General features: G+C 34.6%; 1 protein-coding gene and 2 pseudogenes across 1 annotated transcript; 1 reads left to right on the forward strand and 2 right to left on the reverse strand.

Moving 5' to 3' along the window:
- The first annotated feature begins 942 nt into the window (after positions 1–942).
- On the forward strand, positions 943–6,352 carry LOC143552884 (T-complex protein 1 subunit beta-like). Its single transcript, XM_077042997.1, has 11 exons — positions 943–976; positions 1,060–1,116; positions 1,217–1,282; positions 1,355–1,466; positions 2,349–2,477; positions 2,925–2,996; positions 3,215–3,330; positions 3,438–3,514; positions 4,012–4,497; positions 4,980–5,295; positions 6,184–6,352. The coding sequence occupies exons 1-11, from the start codon at positions 971–973 to the stop codon at positions 6,328–6,330; spliced, it is 1,584 nt and encodes a 527-aa protein (XP_076899112.1). The 5' UTR covers positions 943–970; the 3' UTR covers positions 6,331–6,352.
- Positions 6,353–13,513: 7,161 nt separating this feature from the next.
- LOC143552895 (peroxidase 12 pseudogene) lies at positions 13,514–15,861 on the reverse strand (annotated as a pseudogene).
- Positions 15,862–16,532: 671 nt separating this feature from the next.
- Positions 16,533–19,474, reverse strand: LOC143552859 (peroxidase 12-like; annotated as a pseudogene).
- Between the last annotated feature and the right edge of the window lie 2,753 nt (positions 19,475–22,227).

Here is a 22,227-nt window from a genome sequence, read left to right on the forward strand (position 1 = left end):
CCAAGACCGAATTTTCTGATCCGATTCAGTGGTTTGACCCATACTCAGTTTTTTCTCGAGCTCGGTGAACATACCCCTTTGGCAATAGTGGCAAAATTTCGAACGGGTCTCGGGGTGGCGTTAGTTCATAATTACTGATCCGATTCCATCGTATGTTTATAAAATATTGTATGGAAGTCTCCAAGACCGAATTTCTGATCCGATTCAGTGGTTTGACCCATACTCAGTTTTTTCTCCGGCTCGGTGAACATACCCTTTTGGCAATAATTCAGGGCATAATTATTGATCTGATTCTTTCATATGTTTATAAAATATTGTATGGAAGTTTCGAAGACCGAAATTCTGATCCGATTCAGTGGTTCGATTCATACTCAATTTTTTCTCCGGCTCGGCGAACATACCCTTTTGGCAAATACAGGCAAACCCTAAAAACCCATTTTACACCCCATATACCATTACCCGTCCGCCGGCGAAACCAACAACTTCCGACCAATCCGATCTAAGGTAATATATTATTATTATATTGAAGCTGAAATTCTACCATTTGTCTCACTAGTTATCCACCATTTGTCTCTTATTAATTATGGATCTTAATAAATTGTTAATTTCACCATTCTTTAATTTGTTACCCTAATAATTTGCTTCAATAGTCATTAATCCACCATCATTTGAGAGCAAATTAGTAACTTACACCTTTACACAAATAAGCTTCTTCATATAAGCTAAAAAACCATACTCAAATAAGCTTTTTCACATTAGCCAATAAAAACTAATAAGCATAAGCTTAAAAAGCTGAAACATCAAATTTAGCTTATTTTGTAAAAAAAAAAAAGCAAGCTAACCCCCTGAAATACATCCATCCCTGTATTCTTGTCCAACCTCACTCAAACCCTAGCCTCCACTCTCCTCTGCAGATCCAGCCTCTAATCTCATTTTAGCGTTGTTATATCTACCCGCTGACTGACTTCTAATGGCGGTATGCCCTTTGATAACTTATTATGGGATTGATTACTATTTCATTTTCTTTTTTCTCACTTTATTCGTTTACTTGAATCTTAGATTGAAAAACTTTTTAAAGATGAAGCTACTGAAGAGAAGGGTGAACGTGCCCGTATGGTGAGACCCTTGAAATCTTTCATAAATCTTTATTATTATTATTATTTACTTATTATTATTTACTTACTGGATGTCAATTATTATTATTATCATTCTTCAGGCATCTTTTGTTGGAGCCATGGCAATTGCTGACTTGGTCAAAACAACATTAGGCCCTAAAGGAATGGTCTGTCTTTTTTTATTTATTTATTTGTTATTCAGCTTATACATTTTGATCTAATTATACATCTTTTATTAGGATAAGATATTGCAGTCTACTGGTAGAGGACACAGTGTTACTGTCACCAATGATGGTGCCACTATCTTAAAGTCCCTTCATATTGACAACCCTGCTGCCAAGGTTCTTATTGGTATCCTTTCAATAATAATAATAAGGCTATATGTAATGGGGCGAGAGTTTGGGCTAGAAGGGGGGCGGACACCCCCCCCCCCCCCCGGCGATATGTGGGCGAAAGGGGGCGGGGGCGGGGTTCTTTTATCGCCTGTTCTTCCTTTCTTTTTATTATTATTATATAATAATGTGTGGGTGATATATATACATATATATATATATTATATTACTATTGTAGCCCCTACACCATTACACCCCAAAAAAAATTCTCACCCCTTGCTGACTGGGCGCCACACGGCGGAAAACGCCCCAATTTGTAGCCCCTCCACTACGCATAGCCTAATAGTAGCTTTGTGCTTCTTCATAATTATCATATTGTTAGATCATTATAAAAACCTTTCATTTGTGAGTTAAGATTTAGGGGGTGTTTGGCCTAGCTTTTTTAACCAAGCTTATAGCTTTTTTAGTTTTTTTTTTTACAAAATAAGCTTAACTTGGTGTTTGGCCTAGCTTTTTTAACCAAGCTTATAGCTTTTTTGGTTTTTTTTTTACAAAATAAGCTTAACTTGGTGTTTAGCTTAGCTTTTTAAGCTTATGCTTATTAGCTTATATAAGCCTATTTGAATAAGCTTATTTGAAGATGGTTTTTTTAGCTTATTTGTTAGAAGCTTATTTGATTAATGGTGTAAATTACTCATTTGTTCTCAAATAGTGGTGGATTAGTAATTAAAGAATGTTGGATTTAACAACTTATTAAGACACATAATTAACTTATAGAATATAAGCTAATCCAAACACTTAAAAAGAGCTTATCAAATAATAGAAAAAAAGCTATAAGCTAATTTTAATATAATCACTAAAGTTTAGCCAAGTTTGTCAAGTTTCTTAATTTGAAAATTAGACATCTCAAAGGTGCAAGATGATGAAGTAGGTGACGGGACTACTTCAGTTGTAGTTTTGGCTGGTGAACTTTTGAGGGAAGCGGAAAAGTTAGTAGGATCAAAAATTCATCCAATGACAATCATTTCAGGTTTCTTTTCTGTTGCCACTATTATTATTCATGTGTGTTGTGTTCGGTTTTATATCAATGCAAGTTTTCAAAAGTGTTTATTTTAAATAAGGGGTGTCAATTGTGTCCGGTTGGCAGGTTGAAGTGTTCATATCGAATATGACCCATATTTTCACTCATGTCGAAAAACATTAATCCTAACCCGGACACGACCAATTAATCTTTTTTTGTAAACATTTTAAATAAACGGGTTGGCACTTGGCAGGTAATAGTCAAGTTGTAAACCTGTTAATCGTATTGATGGGTTGTAAAAAGTGGGTTAAATGGGTCGTAAACGGGTTGGCGGGTTGACTTTTTTTTAACTAAATTGTTCAAACAGGTCAACTTGAACACGATTTGTTTTTTTAAACTGGTTGGATGCACTTATTCAAAACTTGATTATTCAGTAAATGTTTGGTCATATTTCAGGTTACCGGATGGCTGCTGACTGTGCTCGCAAAGCATTGCTGGACAGGGTTAAGGATAACAAGGATGATGCAGGTTGTTATTACTGACATCAGTTTAACAATTTCACCATATTTTATTGTGATTGTGCATTTGTAGCTATATTTTGGTCATTTGTAGTTTTTACAAATCTGGAAATATTTAGTTTCATTTTAAAGTTAATTGCTCCTATAAGCACAGGGATTCAGTTTCCTTTTTGTATTCCAGGCATATTTTAATTAAATTTATTAATATTATTTTCTTAATGTATGCAGAAAAATTCAGGTCAGATTTGATGAAGATTGCTATGACCACTTTGAGCTCAAAAATTCTCTCTCAAGACAAGGAACATTTTGCAAAATTAGCTGTTGACGCTGTTTTGAGGCTAAAAGTGAGTTCTTTTTTGCTATAGTTCAGCTTCTATAAAGTGAATAAGTGTTTTTATGACTTATATAGGCGTAGAAATTTACATCTGAAAATCTGTTTTGTGTGTGTTAGGGAAGCACAAACTTGGAATCCATCCAAATTATCAAGAAAGCTGGAGGGTCACTAAAAGATTCTTTTTTGGATGAGGGGTAGGTCAAATAACCTTTTTAGGCCTTTAATTGGCGGGAAGTATGTTTATGTTTATTTAACTAAGCAAACGAACATGAACACATTTCTTTTGTTCATTTATGTTTGTGGATGTTCATTAGTTTACGTTTTTTTTAAGTTTGTTATTTACCTTTGTTAATATATTCATTAAATCTTTTTTTGCCCATTACAACTTAGTCTAGTTTTATTGACTTTTTAAGCCCATTGCATTGTTCTTGTTTCTTTTAGTAGTTTTAGCCTAGTCATGTTCGTTCATGTTCACGTTTGTGAGCCATTTGTTTAAATCGTCAATGAACGAACACGGACATGTTCAAACCTCGTTCGTTCAACTGTTCATGTTTGAATTCTTCTTCTAATTAAAGTTAAATGAACGATCACGGACATGCACTGTTCGTGTTTGGTCGGTCTGTATGGAAACCTAGTCTTATTTTTACATTCTTCTTTTCATGATAACTGATAAGCATCACATTTTACACAGATTTATTCTAGACAAAAAGATTGGCCTCGGGCAACCAAAACGCATAGAAAACGCAAACATTCTGGTTGCAAACACAGCAATGGACACAGATAAAGTAAAAATATACGGAGCACGCGTTCGTGTAGATTCAATGGCCAAAGTTGCTCAAATTGAAGGAGCAGAAAAGGAAAAAATGAGAGAAAAAGTGCAAAAGATAATCGGTCACGGGATCAACTGCTTTGTTAACCGACAGTTAATCTATAATTTTCCTGAAGAATTGTTTGCTGATGCTGGCATTCTTGCAATTGAGCATGCTGATTTTGATGGTATTGAACGCCTCGCATTAGTTACTGGTGGTGAAATAGCTTCAACTTTTGATAATCCCGAATCGGTTAAACTTGGACACTGCAAACTCATTGAGGAAATTATGATTGGTGAGGATAAATTGATCCACTTTTCGGGCGTTGAAATGGGACAAGCGTGTACTATTGTTTTGAGAGGCGCAAGGTATGCCTTATTTATAATCTTAAATTTACTTTTCTCATGTTTTAATAAGCTATATTATCAACACATTCTAATTAATTTGAATATTTTGTGAGAAACTGATAATTTTGAACTTGTACTATGGTATTGTAATATATTTTTATATTCCAAAAATTGTGAATATTGTGATATACTAATTGATAAATTACTATATTTAGTTTTTATATATTTTCAGGTATTTTTATTGAAATATAACAATGTTATATTTGTTAACTTTAAAAGTATGTTTTTCAATAAATTGTTTTGTAGCTGGTGCTTTTAAGCTAGTTTTCAATATATTATTCCACAAATTCTGAATAATAAGATGCTAATAGATAAACTTTCATAGTAATTTTTAATTTTTTAAAGAAGAAATCATATTGAGCCATCACAATGTTATATAATCTTCCTCTAGAATCTAGAACTGTTTACTGTTATGATCTAACTAACTTTTATTTTTGTTTCAGTTTTCATGTTCTAGATGAAGCAGAAAGATCCTTGCATGATGCTTTGTGTGTTCTATCTCAAACAGTAAATGACAGCAGGGTTCTCTTAGGTGGCGGATGGCCCGAGATGGTGATGGCAAAGGCGGTTGATGAGCTGGCACGTAAGACACCTGGCAAAAAATCTCACGCCATTGAAGCTTTCTCACGCGCCCTCATTGCAATTCCAACCACCATTGCTGACAATGCTGGTTTAGACAGTGCTGAGTTAGTTGCTCAACTTCGGGCCGAACACCACAAGGAAAACAGCAATGCAGGCATTGATGTCATCACTGGCTTTGTAAGTTGTTTATTATATGTAATATTATGGTTATATCGGTGGGAATTTGGTTTGTATTGGCACTCATTATAGCAACTGAAAGAGAACAAAAAAAATAGAGTTTTGATATGGTTAAAAGGATATCGGCATGTGTTTTACATCGATTGAAATCTATAAAACACGGGTACTGGTTTTGAATTTTTGATGATATCGATAGCGGTGCTTTGAAAACCATAAAACGAATACATGTACCTGTTTTGAAGTTTTTAAATTATGGGAAAATTCCCATAATAGCCCATTTAAAGAATGTGTTTCCAAAATTATCCTCAATAATTCAAGTTTCCAACTTTGTCCCTTTGTTATCTCGTCGCCGACGACATGATAGTGAACACCGACGATGCGTTACTGAAACAAATAGGATAACGACACGTGGCCGGAATAGGTCGTCGACGATGCGTTAGTGGATAACGCATCACCGCTACCCTACGTTAGCAACATAACGCATCGTCAACCCTATGTTATACGTAACGTAGGGTAGCAGCGATGCGTTATGTTGCTAACGTAACGTAGGGTAGCAGCGATGCGTTATCCACTAACGCATCGTCGACGACCTATTCCGGCCAAATTCCGGCCACCTGTCGTTATCCTATTTGTTTCAGTAACGCATCGTCGGTGTTCGCTATCATGTCGTCGGCGACGAGATAACAAAGGGACAAAGTTGGAAACTTGAATTATTGAGGATAATTTTGGAAACACATTCTTTAAATGGGCTATTATGGGAATTTTCCCTTAAATTATTGATACCGGTACTGATGTTCGGTTGGAATTGATTCATCATGGTACGGGCACTCGTATATCAGAAGCATATGTTAATTAGAAAATGGTATGTTTAATGGTGTTTGGTTACAGGTTGGAGATATGTCGGAGCTTGGAATATCAGAAGCATTTAAGGTAAAGCAGGCGGTATTGCTTTCTGCCACCGAGGCTGCAGAAATGATTCTGAGGGTCGATGAAATCATCACGTGTGCACCAAGGAGGAGGGAAGATAGAATGTAGTTGATCTTGGCTCATTGGTTGTGCCCCGACATCGGGTGTACTAGTTTTGAGTTTTGTTTGATGGTGTGGTGTTGCAATGCTGAATTACAATTACGTTGTTTGTTTTTCTTTTATGTTTTGTTCGACTTTGAAGGGGGACTAAATCTTCAACTATTCTTTTGTTTCCAATTTAGGTCTTATTGTAACATGCAGACTAAACAATACGAAATTTTCGAGGGAGTGTGTGAGCCGCACATTCGACCGGGGCACGTAATTTTCGGGGGCCAAAACTTTTATATATGTATATATATTTTTCAGTAAAAGATCCCGAGTCAATCGACGTCGTCAATCGGTCAATTCGATCATTACTTTTGGTGTTTAAAACTAGATGTGCACAAAATCGGGTATTCTTTAAACCCGGAACCGGGTAGAAACCGGTTCCGGGTATGGTCAACAAAAGTCAAACCAGGTTCGGGTAGGAACCGGTTCCGGGTATAGTCGGGTATTTGACCGGTTCCGGGTCGGTTTTGACCGGTTCCTCCGGGTTTTTTTCCACCGAATCCGGGTCGGTTCTAGTTGCGGGTACGGCTCCGAGGAGAAATCCTATACCTGGTCCTGCTCGCGGGTAGGGTATGGGTAGAAACCGGTTTCGGGTCGGTTCCGCCGGGTCGGGTCCGGAACCTGTTATTTTGTGCACCTCTATTTAAAACTTGTCAGAAAATACATTCACCGGAAAACTTTAGCCGGAAATCCTTAAAACATACCCATGCTCTTATTTCATAATTAAACCTATTATTTACATATTCCTTTTATTTTTGCTTTAGTTATACTTCACTCTAAACTTATTAACTTTAATTTCAACAACATATCAAATCCTTTAAACAAGTTCAAAAAATTAAGTTTATATTAAATAACTATATTAATTGTCATAAATTTTGTATTAATAAATCGTATAAGCATTTAATTTTAGGGTTTCGAAAATTGGGGTATTACATTAATACTATTATTTTCTATGTTTATTGTTATAACATTTATTGTCGTTTATAAAAATTAGCTTGTATATTTCGTTATTTATAAAGGCTTGCGAAGCTTTTTATTTCAGCTCGGCCTAGGTATTAAAAATCTCGGAGACGGCCCTGGCAGGTGATTTCGCAGATCTAAGAAAAGCATTACGAAGGCGACCGGTTACCGAAAGGGAAGGGTTATAATGGAGAGTCTCTATGAATAAGATCAACACTAAAACCATCATCATTGCGGGCTAGGTTTAAAGAAAGATACATAAATGGTTAGAAAGAGAGAGAGAAGAAAGAGCATCTTCATGATCACTAAGATGATTATGATGGTAAAATGAATATTTATCAAAATATAGTGTGTGAAATCAAAAGAATAGAAAATGAATTAAAAGATCAAGGGTTAATCACATTTTATAAGTTATAAACAAACAAATGAATCTTTATATGCATTTAAATAGTTGATTACTACAATTATACGCATTACAATTAATTTATGATTTCTATCTTTCTTCACTTAAATTCAGCTTTTATTAAATCAAGAGAAAATGAGAAGATAATACACTTATTTTGGGATTATGTATTGAATTGAAATGCTAGAGTTTTTATATGCATTTAAATGTTAATCACAGAAATTATATGCATTATTATCTATTTCCCATTTCTACGTAGGGGTGTTTATAAATCCGAAAAAAACCGAAATCCGAAACGTGACCAAAACCCGAAATAATCTGATCCGAATTCTTATTCGGATATTCAGATCGGATTCGGATATGGATTTCAAAAAACTTCGGATAGTTCGGATTATTCGGATATCCGAATAAATAACATGTTATTTAATTTTTAAAATTATGGTGGATCATGGATTTATTTTGACTTTTGTTTAAAGTTTTACTTTTCTTTGTTTATGTTTTATTTTAATTTTTTTCGTTTTGTATTTTTATATAATTAGACGTTTGTTTGAAGGTTTGTTATACGGTTTATTTCGGGTTATTCGGAGTATTTCGAATTATCCTAATCTATCCAAAATCAATTTGGATCGGATAGGAGCATATATATGTTTCGAGTTAGTAAATGCTATTTTTTCTTGTTTACAATCTATCGTTAAGATAGATTGAGCTTGAGCTTACTTGATTTGGTCAATTAGTTTTCTCTTGAAGTTCAATTATCATTCAGGCGAGATTATTTTTTTGTTTTAGTCGATTAGGATTCTATTTAAATCATTATTGCCGACTAATGAATATTTCAATCGATTCTTTTAAGCGCACATTGTGCAAATCAAGTGCTCAGTTGAGTCTCCGTTAAAATCTTGATCAAGGGTATGCTTAGATTGGTACGATAAAAACCAACTGATCAGGTTTTTTGGAGGACTTACTTGCTGGAGACTTCTTCAATGGCTACATTTGAGTTTTCAATAAAAGTTAATAATGCTAGATGCTTGATTCATATACTAATGAAGGTGAAATCTTTTTTGAAACATAACAGATTCGGTGTGTTGAAATAACTAATATTACAACACCAGAAGTCCAGAATCATGGGAAATTGAGACTTTTATAGCCCCTTTCCAACAAAATTAACTCAACCCATGGTACCTAAAAGGCTTTGAACTTCATTGGATAAACCAAAATTTGGTGCGTTTCCTTTTCATGTTACCTTATAATTTATTTCTATCTGATGTGCAGAATATATAACATTTTCTATCATGTTTCCCAGTTCTTGTCATTTATATCCGAATCACTAATGTAACATCCCAGTTTTTCGTTCTGTTAATATAATAATAATATTTGACGATTATGAGATGGGCTTGTGTTGGGTTAAGTAATATGGATGATGGACTTAGGTTATTAAGGGAAGGACCATGGGCTTAAGCCCATGACCCATAATATAAATACTTTAATTATGCCTTAATCCTTCATTCTAATCTATTCCATACACCACCCAAAACACACACTTAGCCGGAACCAAGAAGAAGAATCAATTTCCGACCCGAGGTAATGATAGTGTGATGTTGTAGAGATTCAAACCCGTTAGATCTAGTCGCGAAACGGTGAGCCGACACCTTTAAACCGTTAAAGTCCCGAGATCCGGGTGGAATCGGGTATGAACCGAACAAAATATGAGCCTAGGGGTCACCCTAGCATCTGGATTGAACGGGGCGAAAAACGGTGGAAAACAAGCGAGATCTTGCTTTTCCGGCGAGATCCTGTTTTTCCAGCAAATGCGGCGCCGAAAAGGCGGCGCCGGAGGTTGAGTCACATCAGGGAATGTTCTGATGTGACATATGACAAAATGTTAGAACCCTAACCCTAATTCGTTACGGGAATCTAACGAACTAACCCCAGTTCGTTATGCCAATACGCCAGGAAAAGATGACAAAGTAACACCAATTCGTTATGACCTTTCGCTAAAAGGAGACACACCCCGCTAGGCTTGATTTTTTTTTTCAAAAAAAAATTATATGCATTTTTATCAAGAAAAATATGTATAATCAATGTTTCAGCACAATTACATAACCACTAGCTTGGTCTAGTGGTAATGGAGTATGACATCTAACCAAAAGGTCGTGGGTTATAATATTACTTTTGGCAACTTTTAAGCTTATTTTTATACAAAACTCAAATTATAATTAAGCAAGCCCATTTAAAATTAAATTGTTTAAACCAAACAAAATGTTTCTTTTACTTAAGGCCCAAAAAAAATTTCGCCTTCTCGGAGCCAGCCCTGAGTGGATGTATAAGGCACATGACCATAAATAAAGATATGTTCAAGGAATATAAACTGTATAGCTCATTAATTTGTTATCAACATACCCAGATCAACAAAACATAAAAAAAGGCTCGGGAAACATATTTGTTTCATCGCGTTTTGTAACATCCCGAAATTTCCTAGAATTATATTTAATATATTATTTAATTATGGCGTAATAGTTTACTCGAATTAATAGAGAAAAAATAAAGAATTAATAAAATAATAAAGATGGAAGGTTAAATAGGTTAATTAAATGGAATAAGTATGGATCAAAAAGGAAAGATGTGCCTTAGGTCCATGGGTTTAAGAGAGTATAAATACCTCTTAAACCCTAATCATTTCCATTTTCATCCATCTTATCCATCTTATTCTCTACACACTCAAAACACACACTTACACCTACCTATTCACGGCCGCGAGCTAAAAGAGCAATCCGAGACCAAACCGAGCCTATATCTTAATAGATCTTGAACGTACAAGCTAGATACAAGATAAAAGTTCATAACCAAGCAAAACTGTAGCCTTAAAATAAGTAAAGGTATGTTCTTGATCTTTAAAGTTTATGTTTTTATGAACGGTTAGCCTTGAAACTTAAACGTAGAGTAGATCGGGTATAAACGAACCATAAAGTAGCAAACTAGATGTTAAAATGGACTTAACAAGCTTATGGACATGGACGACTCGTTTAAGAAACCCTAGATCTAGTCTAAAACGTTTTAAGCCTAAAGGTCCAAACTTTAAGGTTACCCGAGTCAAGTTTTGGCCAAAAACGGTTAAGGAAATGTTTAGGGGTTAATACAGAACCATACGAGGTGCTAAAGTCGTGTAATATAACAAAAATGATGATAAAAGGACTAAAATGGATAACCTGTTCGCTTACAATGAGCAGCTCGCTCGGTTACAGTTATATAGTCGATTACATTGTATATTCGCTTACAAAAGACTCGATTATATTGTCTAGACTTGCTTACACATGAAACTCGATCACATAGTATACTCGCATACAATGCGTAGTCGATTACGATGATAAATCGGTTACAACCCCCTGATCGGTCACGTTATTATACTCGATTACATGTATGTTCGCTTGCAATTAAGAACTCGCTTACAATGATGTAATCTAAAACAAGACCAATAGATTAGACCGGACTTAGCCTTTTCGGCTGAAATACAAATAATGTGCATAGGATATGTATTGATACGTATAATTAATGTACAGTCAGCCAAGCTCAATTAAAGAAAGGGATAACGGTTAACGGAGAGCGTAACATGATCCAGATGAGTTTCTAGCCCCACTTCCTTGTTATCTTTTCGGGGCTGTGTGCATACTCGATGTGATAGTTAATACATTTACCTTAAATGGTAAGTGTATGCCATGTATGATTTATATGTTAAGTAATGTATGTCTTGAATATGAATGAAAGCTTGTCGGTACGTGAACGATCTTCGAATGTTGCACGTATTGACACAGAAGGTGATTATAGTTGTACGTATGGTATGTGGAAGCAAGTGTATGAACGGTATGCGGGTTCTATGTCTGATATAGTAAGTTAGGATGGAAAATCCCTCTAACCTCTATTGGATATAGACCCGGGGAGTGATAGTGCAGATAAGGTCTATGGATCTTATTAGTGTTCCTTAAAAGGATATTTAATAATAATAATATATACAGTGTTCCTTATATGGATAATGAATAGTGTTCATTCTATGGATAATATATAGTGTTCTTTCTATGGATAATTTATAGAGTTTCTTTTATGGATAATGCAAGTCGTTCCTTCTATGGATAATATATATAGATTGTTCCTTCTATGGGGAATATATATAGTATGGGTAATAGTATTGGTTCTTTTAATAGATATTACGTAACGTTCCTCTTATGGATATTTATACAAGGTTAAGGTATTAATACGTGTCTTCGGATACGTGAAGGAATGTATGAGAATGAATTGTATATTGCCTGATTAACTAGAACTCACTCAGTGTAGCTGATTTTTAGTATGCACACAAGTGAGTAGAATGAAACGGATGGCTGGAGAGAGGGACGCATGACATGGACTTAAAAGACTGGCATAGGAAGAAGAAGTCATATGATGTTCTACGTTATATGTAAAGACAAAGATTTGAAAAGAATTGTAATGAATGATTGATGTTTTAAGTTCTACGAAATGTTTTAATTAACTCTGATTTTAAAGAACTGTGTTTATGAGTAAATCCGACATGAAATGTAGGGCACCGGGGCCATGGCCTTACACGTGCTTCGGAAGCATGAAACCAAAAAAAAAGAATGAAAAAATTACACACTAAAGTAATAATTTACTAACATAAAGACTTCAACGCTTCATATAAGCAACATTTTTTTGTCTATGCAATACATAGATTGTTAAGAAAACGTAATCAACACACACTTGAGAATGTAATTTTTAGACCCCTGTTAAAAAGTTGGTTCCGCAACTAACCCTCATACCTAAGCCAAACATGGGAGATATGTCGTCTCGCTGTAAATTTTTTAGTGAATGTGCGGTAAAAGAAATTCATTTACATTGTATTATAGTAAATAAAATAAAACTGGGATGCCCCTGAATTTTTCTTCTAAATCCGCCACTGACTAACACTTTATTCATTTGAAAGCAAAGCAATAGATTGTGATAACTTTTGTTGCTAATACACTTATCCGTAACAACGATCTGCTCACATGCCAATTGCAGCCATTATAATGCAAAAATATACTAATACAACATATGACCAAGAATTCTCATTGATCTGTATTATATTAATTATGTAACAGATGATCAAAAATTCTCTCTATATATGTAATAGAGCCAAAAATTTAAATAGCTATTGAAGTCTTGCAAACAACATAATGCTATAGATAAATGTCATGAAGATTAACACATATTCCAATTAAATATATGTATCATCGGTTCGTCTAATTTAGTTATATATGCCACATATCATAACGAAAAACGAACCACAACTTTTGGTTAATCAGAAATGGCTTAACTGAACCGAACCGTTGATTAATTGGTCAGTTCGGTTAAATCGGTAGTTAATCCGCGGGCTATTTGCTCACCCCTACCCACCATATTCGTCTTGATCACAGCGCTCGTCGTCTTCATATATCTGGAGTCTAGTGAGTTCCAGTAGTTAGATTCATATATCATATCTTTTGGAGTCCCCAGCAACCAGTTGTACTAAATTCGTTAAAAAAATACAAAGATTATTAGGGGAGATATATATATATATATATTTTTGTTTATCATTCTTCTCAGTATAATTTGCTTTATGAAAATAATTTTGGGGAGAGATGCAATTTTATTTTTCACGTAACAATCAAAGTGTAGATAGATTACATAACAAGAATACATTACATAACATTATACATGAAACATGAAACACCAAACATGAAAAATGAAACACGAAACATCTTAAATACCTTAGAAGCTTCAGATTTTGTCCATGTCGCGGCCCTCGACTACTGCAACCTTCGATGTAACAAAGTTGTCCGAGTTTCGACTAGAGCAAGTATTGCGGATTTCACCTTGTGTGCCAGTCAACACTTGCATTTGCCCCATCCTCACCATAACATCCACAAACGTCTCAAAAAACAATGTTTGATTATTCGCAAAGCTCGTGACAATGTCTCGGGTCCTTTCGTCAGTGAACAAATCTTGATCAGAAGTCAGGAGTCCTTGATTGTTCATTAGAGAGACAAAATACCTATTATCAAACAAGTTTGGAGACCTAATGTCCAAGTTTGTAGTGACATTTGTTGTATTTAGGGATGGACAAACACATCTAAGGGCGTTAGCAAATGTTTCATCCATAGTTGTGTCTTGTGTGGGGTAAAGTCGTCGCTGCGAACGATGAGCAATGAGCGACTCCAAGGGTGTGGGCCCCTGAAAGGGCCACGGCATCGGTGGCGTCAAAGTTTCTAGTGGCAAGGTTGGTCAGTAGCGTGTCAGTAGGGACAAATGGTGATGGAAGATTGGCAAGTGTTGAGTTTCTTGTGGCGAATGTGAATCCATCTCTTCGACCTAGAGGAATGCTATATTCTGGACCGTCGGTCTAAAACATGTATAAAAACACACTTTTATACACCAACCACATGCAACTAGATTGAACATGAATCGACTACATAACTGATTCGGTTGAGTCCATTTGAATAGGTTGAACCGAGGAAATATACCAGATTTTAAGAAAGTAAAAAATAAAAAAGTTATAGAATCTCATTTATCATACGATCCATTTACTATTTCATACTTCATATTTTATTTATTTAAACACTTTTGTTAACATTTTAAAATACAAAGTGGATTAGTGTGTATACACACATATATATATATATATATATATATAATTTTAAATTATTTATGACGTCATTCGGTATATAAAACTGGCCAGACCAATGAACCGATACATTACTTTACATTACTGGTCTGATCATAAAAAACATTATGGAAAGACGCACGCGAAAATTTTACCAAGGCAATAGCGTCGCGTGCAACCAATGCAGTGATATCAGCACAAGAGACACTACCCGCACCGCATACATCGTGAACCCTACTACGAATAGCCTCAATGACATCGAACCCCCTTAAACTTAGGTTTGGTCGTGCGGTTTGCTCGCTATCAACCGGCCCGCATGCTGAACCATCCAACAAAATTGAACCATCGCAGCCCTAATAACAATTAAATTATCATCAAACGTATAGAAATAAACAGTAAACTTTAGTTACAAAGCAAGATATACATAATGCATATTATACATATACTTTTAAAAAGAAGACCTTAGTTAATTTATAAAATATCAAACTTTGCATAGTTTTTCATTCGTTTAAGCTTAATTTGTTTAGAGCTTATAGCTAAACAGTCTCGAGTAGCTTACAAGCGATATGACTCCTCTACATCCATAAGAAGCACAAATCACTAATTCATTTATTTGTACGCTTCACACGTTAAGCTCCTTTTGTGTGTATGTGAAATCCTTAGAAAAGGTTTTTTTTATATGTAACATTTGTGATTTAAACCCAACATCTCTCATGTAAATGAGAGAACTTTACAAATATTGATATTGTCATTCGATCGATTAATTATAATTTTGATTTATATATAATTTACTATAAAACGATTACAATAAAGTGGCAGGAAAATGGGCAACAAGCTGCGCCGCAACCTCCTTTTCAATAGCAAAGCCAATCCTGCTAAAAACGAAGATTTGGGACCTAGGAGCTGAAGAGGTTCCGTGTACGACACGCTGAACCCTACTCAAAAAATTCACAGTCTTTGGGGCAGTATACCAAATGTATCAAAGGCAAATGGTAAAAAGACATGTTGGTTATCTAAACAAGCTTTCTCGTGTTTAACAACTTAGCCCGATTCAGCCTTCAACGCAGCCTGACCCACAACAAACCGACGGTCCATGAGCCCAACAAGAGGAGACACATGTAAGATCCACACTGACGTGTTTCCTCTCTGCCCACCCGAACACACAAGAATATCAGCTGGTCGTGGAGATATATGTTTATATTTATACCTGAACAAAACAATCATGGAAATGAACTCTTAACAAAGCAGCAGCAAGAGTCACATCCTCAGCTATCACCCTCTCCATTTGTGTTCTAACTACTGATTCCAAATTTGGACAAATGCATTCATAAAAACTCCAAGAAAGCCCCTCCACTATTGGCTGTTGTTGTGCCTCTAAACTTTGCAAATGCATTAGCATCACTACCAACACACTCACACTCATTGCAACTGTGGGAAAGAGCATTTTTGTAACTTTACAAGCCATTGCTGGTTAATTAGGTTACTAGCAATAATATTGTTGGCATGTATTGTGTATTCAAATGTAACTGTTATTCAGTCTTGCCTTATTGTCTTCCCTTAGTTAGCTCCATAATTGTAGCTTTAATGTAATTGATTGGCTTTCCATGATTGTAGCCTTGTATTATTTATAGTCATTGGTAATAAGAGAACCTTACAGCTTTTATTTGTGTTTGATGTACAAAAGTGATATTTATAGGTGGTGAGGTGTTACTACAAAGCCTCTCATGTTTTTAAGATTGTCTTTTTTGGTCCCCTAAAGTGGTCATTTGTAGGTTTTCCCATGCATGCATATCTTTGTCACCACGTGGGCCACAATCCATGTTTTATAGTTCTAGAATAATGTAGTGATTTTATATATATTAAAAGACCATATATGTTTTAATTACATTAACGGGTATATTGTTAAGAAAATAATAATTGAATTTAGTTATACTCTATTTTAAAGTTATTTTAACATGCTGCTTGTCTGCTTTTGTGGTTAATTTTAGTAAATTAAGTCATTAAAACTAATCAACTATCATATATTTAGGGTTTTGAAATGATGAGGGCGCGAACGTTACTCTTAAATAACAGATTATCAAAAATTCTGTCTCTATATATGTAATAGCCAAAATTTTAAATAGCTATTGAAGTCTTGCAAACAACATAATGCTATAGATATATGTCATGAAGATTAACACATATTCTAATTGAATATATCAGTTCGTTTAATTTAGTCATATATGCCACATATCATAAAGAAAACCGAACAACAATTTTTGTTTAATTGTGAATGGCTTAACCGAACCATTGGTTAATTGTTCGGTTCGACTAAGTCGATAGTTAATCCGGCTATTTGCTCACCCCTACGTACCCACCGTCTTCATCTTGATCAAAGCGCTCGTCGTCTTCATATATGTGGAGTCTAGTGAGTTCAAGTAGTTAGATTCATATATCGTGTTGGTGAATCGTTTAGTCTGTATTCTAAAGAGTTGTTGACTGATAAGATTTGTTAATTTGTGTAATATAGGGAGTTATATTATATGCCACTAACAGGGGAGAACATCATTGTTTTAGGATTCAAACTCATGTAAGGTGAGTTGTATGCGGCTTATAAGCCTTTTGGAGTCCACAGCAACAAGTTGCACTTAAGTCGTTAAAAAATGCCAAGATTATTAAGGGGGGGTGGGATCTATTTTTTTATTTTATTTTTGTTTATCATTCTTCATAGTATAATTTGCTTTATGAAAATAATTTGGGGGAGAGATGCCATTTATTTTTCACGTGACAATCAAAGTGTAGATACATTACACATGAATACATTACAAAACAGTAATACATTACAAAATATTATACATGAAACATGAAACACCAAACACCAAACATGAAACATGAAACTCCAAACATGAAAAATGAAACATGAAACAACATCTTAAATACCTTGGAAGCTTCAGATTTTGTTCATGTCGCGGCCCTCGACAACATTCGATATAACCAAGTTGTCTGAGTTTCGACTAGAGCAAATTGCGGATTTCACCTTGTGTGCCAGTCAACACTTGCATTTGCCCCATCTTCACCATGACATCCACAAACCTCTCAAAAAACAATGTTTGATTATTCGCAAAGCTCGTGACAATGTCTCGGGTCCTTTTATCAGTGAACAAGTCTTGGTCAGAAGTTAGGAGTCCTTGATTGTTTATTAGAGAGACGAAGTACCTATTATCAAACAAGTTTGGAGACCTAATGTCCAAGGATGTAGTGACATTTGTTGTGTTTAGGGATGGACAAACACCTCTAAGGGTGTTAGCAAATGGTTCATCCATAGTTGTGTCTTGTGTGGGGTAAAGTCGTCGTGCGAACGATGAGCAATCAGCGACACCGAGGGTGTGGGCCCCTGAAAGGGCCACAACATCGGTGGCGTCAAAGTTTCTAGTGGCAAGGTCGGTTAGTAGCGTGTCCGTAGGGACAAATGGTGATGGAAGATTACCGAGTGTTGTGTTTACTGTAGCGAATGTGAGTCCATCTCTTCGACCTAGAGGAACGCTATATTCTGGACCGCCAGTCTAAAACACGTATAAAAACACGAATATATAAATAAACCAAATTTAAAAAATAAATAAATAAATAAATTATAGAATCTCATTTATTATCGATTCATTTACTATTTCAGACTTCATTTTGTTTATTTTAAACACCGTATCATGTTGATTATTTCATGTTTCATATTTTGTTAACATTTTAAATTCACAACAAAATACAAAGTGGATAAGTGCATATATATATGTGTTAAGTTTTATATTATACATAACGTCATCCGGTATATAAAACTAGTTAGACCAGTGAACCGGTACATGACTCGTCTTATCATAAAAACATTATGGAAATATGTATGCGGAAATTTTACCAAGACAACAGTGTCGCGTGCAACCAATGCAGTGATATCAGCACAAGAGACACTACCCGCACCGCATTCATTGTGAACCCTACTACGAATATCCTCAATAACACTGAACCCCCTTAAACTTAGGTTTGGCGGTGCAGTTTGCTCGCTATCAACCGGCCCACTTGCGAACCATTCAACAAAACCGAACCATCACAGCCCTATTAACAATAAAAACTTTAGTTACAAAGCAAGATATGCATAATGCATATTATACATATACTTTTAAAAAGAAGACCTTTATAAATATCAAACTTGCATGGTTTTTCATTCATTTAAGCTTAATTTTTTCGAGCTTATAGCTAATCAGTCTCGAGTAGCTTACAAGCAAAACATGACTCCTCTACATCCATAAGATGCAAAATCACTAACTCGGTAATTTGTACACTTCACACGTTAAGCTCCTATAGTCCTATTGTACTGTAGGATAACCTATGTTTGTGTTTATGTGAAATCCTTTTGAATGTTTTATTTTTATGTAACATTTGTGATTTAATTTTAAACCCAACATCTCTCATGTAAATGAGAGAACTTTATGTAATATTTAAATATCAACATTATGTAATATTATTTCTTCAAAGTGAATGTTACTATTTTCCAATATAAGATACTTAATTAATTATATTAAACTTTATGTAATATTTAAATATCAACATTTCTTGAGTTCAGTTCGACCAGTCTGATCAGTGAACCAGAAAGACAATCGGTTCAATGACCAGTCTGGTTAAACAATGTTAAAAATGAATATATAGTTGATTGGAGATATATAATTATACCTGAACAAAACAATCATGGAAATGAACTCTTAACAAAGCTGCAGCAAGAGTCACATCCTCAGCAATCACCCTCTCCATTTGTGTTCTAATTATTGATTCCAAATTTGGACAACTGCTTTCATAAAAATTCCAAGAAAGCCCCTCCACTATTGGCTGTTGTTGTGCCTCTAAACCTTGCAAATGCATTATCATCACTATTAACACCACCACACTCATTGCAAATGTGTGAAAGGGCATTTTTGTAACTTTACAAGCCATTGCTGGTTAATTAGGTTACTAGCTTTTATTTGTGTTTGATGTACAAAAGTGAAGGATTATTTATAGGTGGTGAGGTGTTATTACAAAGCCTCTCATGTTTTTAAGATTGGCTTTTTTGGTCCCCTAAAGTGGTCCTTTGTACTTTGTAGGTTTTCCCATGCATGCATATCTTGGTCACCTTTGAAGTCTATGTGGGCCACAATTCATATGTTTTGTAGTTCTAGAATAATGTGGTGATTTTATATATATTAAAAGACCATATATGTTTTAATTACATTAACGAGTATATTGATAAAGAAAAATAATAATTGATTTTATTTTAAAGTTATTTTAACATACTGCTTTTGTGGTTTTAGTACATTAGATCATTACAACTAATCAACTATCATATATTTAACCTAATGTATACGTGTCTTAGTCAACTAAAGTTTTATTATATGGTTAACAAAGAACAAGGTGATGAGTTGAATTGGTAGTTATGTACTTATGTTGTGGGTTGAAAATTATAAATTAATTCTGTATTAATCGTTTAGGGTTTTGATGTAAATGATGAGGGCGTAAACGTGGTGCATGATGGTGGATTCGGAAGAGATGGGGACGATGAGAAGGTAAGGGACACCAATGGTTGTAGAGGCAGACCTATGTGTTAGGTTGGGGGCGGCCGGTCACCTTAATTTTTTTTTTTTAATTTGTATGTGAAAATCCCGATCATCCCCTTTAAAGTTAGTGTTAAGTTCCGATGTCGCCCCCAAGAAAATAATTCATGGGTCCGTCACTGGATGGTTGTAGTATCAATGGTGTTTGGAAAGGGTGGGGAAGGGGACACAAGGAAGAGTGATGAGTTAGATGGTGGTGACGTGGTGAGTACCACAATAAGTTGCGTGGATCGATGTAGAGGCATTTTGGGTGTGATGGTGGCGTTGATTAAGTGTTATAGCAAAGGAGAAATGGTGTTCCATCAAAATGAACATGACGGGCAATGCTTAATTAGTTGATCTTTCAATAAATCAAGGCACCGATACTGTTGTAGCAAAAAAAAAGGCACACATGGTTGTCCGATAATCCATTTTGTGACGATTATATGGGTGAAGATAAGGAAACTGTTGGCAGCTAGGTAGTCAAAGAAAAAAAAAACCTAAAGATTGTGTAAAGAGACGTTCAAACTCAAACACGATACTTGATATATAGGTATTCAATGCAATATTCAATTTAGGTAGATAATTGCTAAAATTGCATACATGTGTGTAATTTGTTAGAAGTGTGGTACGTGAATATAATGGTTATTATAAGCGTTACTCATACATATCTTCCACACATGTGTGCATATTTGTTATAGGACATGTTTATTATACAATGTTATGATTTATATTAAAAGTTGATTACGTATATATTAAACATGCACGATGTTAATTTATATATAATATATATATATATATATATATATATATATATATATATGAAAGTGAAATTGCATTAATTTTGACGTTATTTTACTAATCTCGTGAAAATAGCGTTAAAAGTGGCGGAAGGGCAATCAGGCATCATGTGGCGGCGTTGATAGCCGAAAGACAAGGGTACATGCACCAATCGGCGGTGTCCTGATGGTTGAGTGTTATATGCATTATGTCCAAGACTTGATGCAAAACTACTATCGAGTCGGGGGTCTCACCGAAAGCGGCCTCTCTATTCCTAAAGGGTAGAGGTAAGACTGTCTACATTTTAGCCTCCTTAAATCCTACCATAGCTTTGCTATTGGTGAGATATACCGAGTACGATAATGATGATGATATACACGTGAAAACTAAAGTACAACACTAAAAAAAAGCCACAAAGGTGTCCAGCATCCAATAAAATACTATACATCATATTAATATTTATCATATGATGTTTATAATTTGTAAACTTTATTATGTATTAATACTAAGTACTATGTTAACTTATATAACATATATGTAAATTGCTTGTGACAAATAATTAAAGTTAAAGCATTGACCCAAAAAGAATTATCGTATTTTAATAAAACAGTCCAAATAAAAAAGGATTAGATTCTTTTTTAACTATTAAAGTAAGTACTACTTTTAAGATTTTAAGAAACAATGGCCAAAGTTGATGTGCCGATTGCCATGGTCGAATTATTAAATTTGGAAATTATAAATTTCGTCCCTGAAGTATTTACAAAAGTCTATGTTTAGTTCAAAAGTTTCATTATTAGCCTTAACCTTAAATAGCAAAAGTTCATCATGAAATTAAACATGTATTAATTATGATTAGAAATGTTTATAAGAATATGAGGTGAAGGTTTGTGATTGATCTATGTTATGAAACAGACAAACAAACGCTCTCTCCGCCTCTCGCTCAACATTCATTATTTACTCCATGGTCACCTGTTCAAAAAACAGCTTCGAAAAGGGTGGTGTGTTTAACATTTTGTTGATCTGACTCTGAACATGATCAAGACATTGCGAATGCCCTATTATATCTAGCACATAAATGGTTCAACCTTTTCTATAAAACAAAATTAAATTTTAAAATTAAGGTCTTTTTTTATTATTATTTATTTCTAATTCAACCTTAAATTTTTTCTTTTGATAGGTAGGTGTTAAAACGAGGCTTTTTTGTTTGCTTTATGGCGGCTCTGATCTAGTCTTCCTTAAAACAATATTTATTATATATCTTTTTTAAAATACTAATTAACTATTAATAAAAGTAAATTTTAAGGTTATGTATAATTATGTTTCTGAAACCCTCATGTTTTTAACACTAGACAGAGATTATTATCATATAGCTAGCATGTTGATATATATATATATATATATATAAACTAATTTTTATCCCTCGTATTACGGGGTTGTTATATATTATTTGTTTTTAATATTTA

Source organism: Bidens hawaiensis, unplaced genomic scaffold (genome assembly GCF_021521415.1).
Source record: "Bidens hawaiensis isolate Kalapana, Puna unplaced genomic scaffold, B.hawaiensis_p1.1 tig00017043_1, whole genome shotgun sequence".
Classification (NCBI taxonomy): domain Eukaryota; kingdom Viridiplantae; phylum Streptophyta; class Magnoliopsida; order Asterales; family Asteraceae; genus Bidens; species Bidens hawaiensis.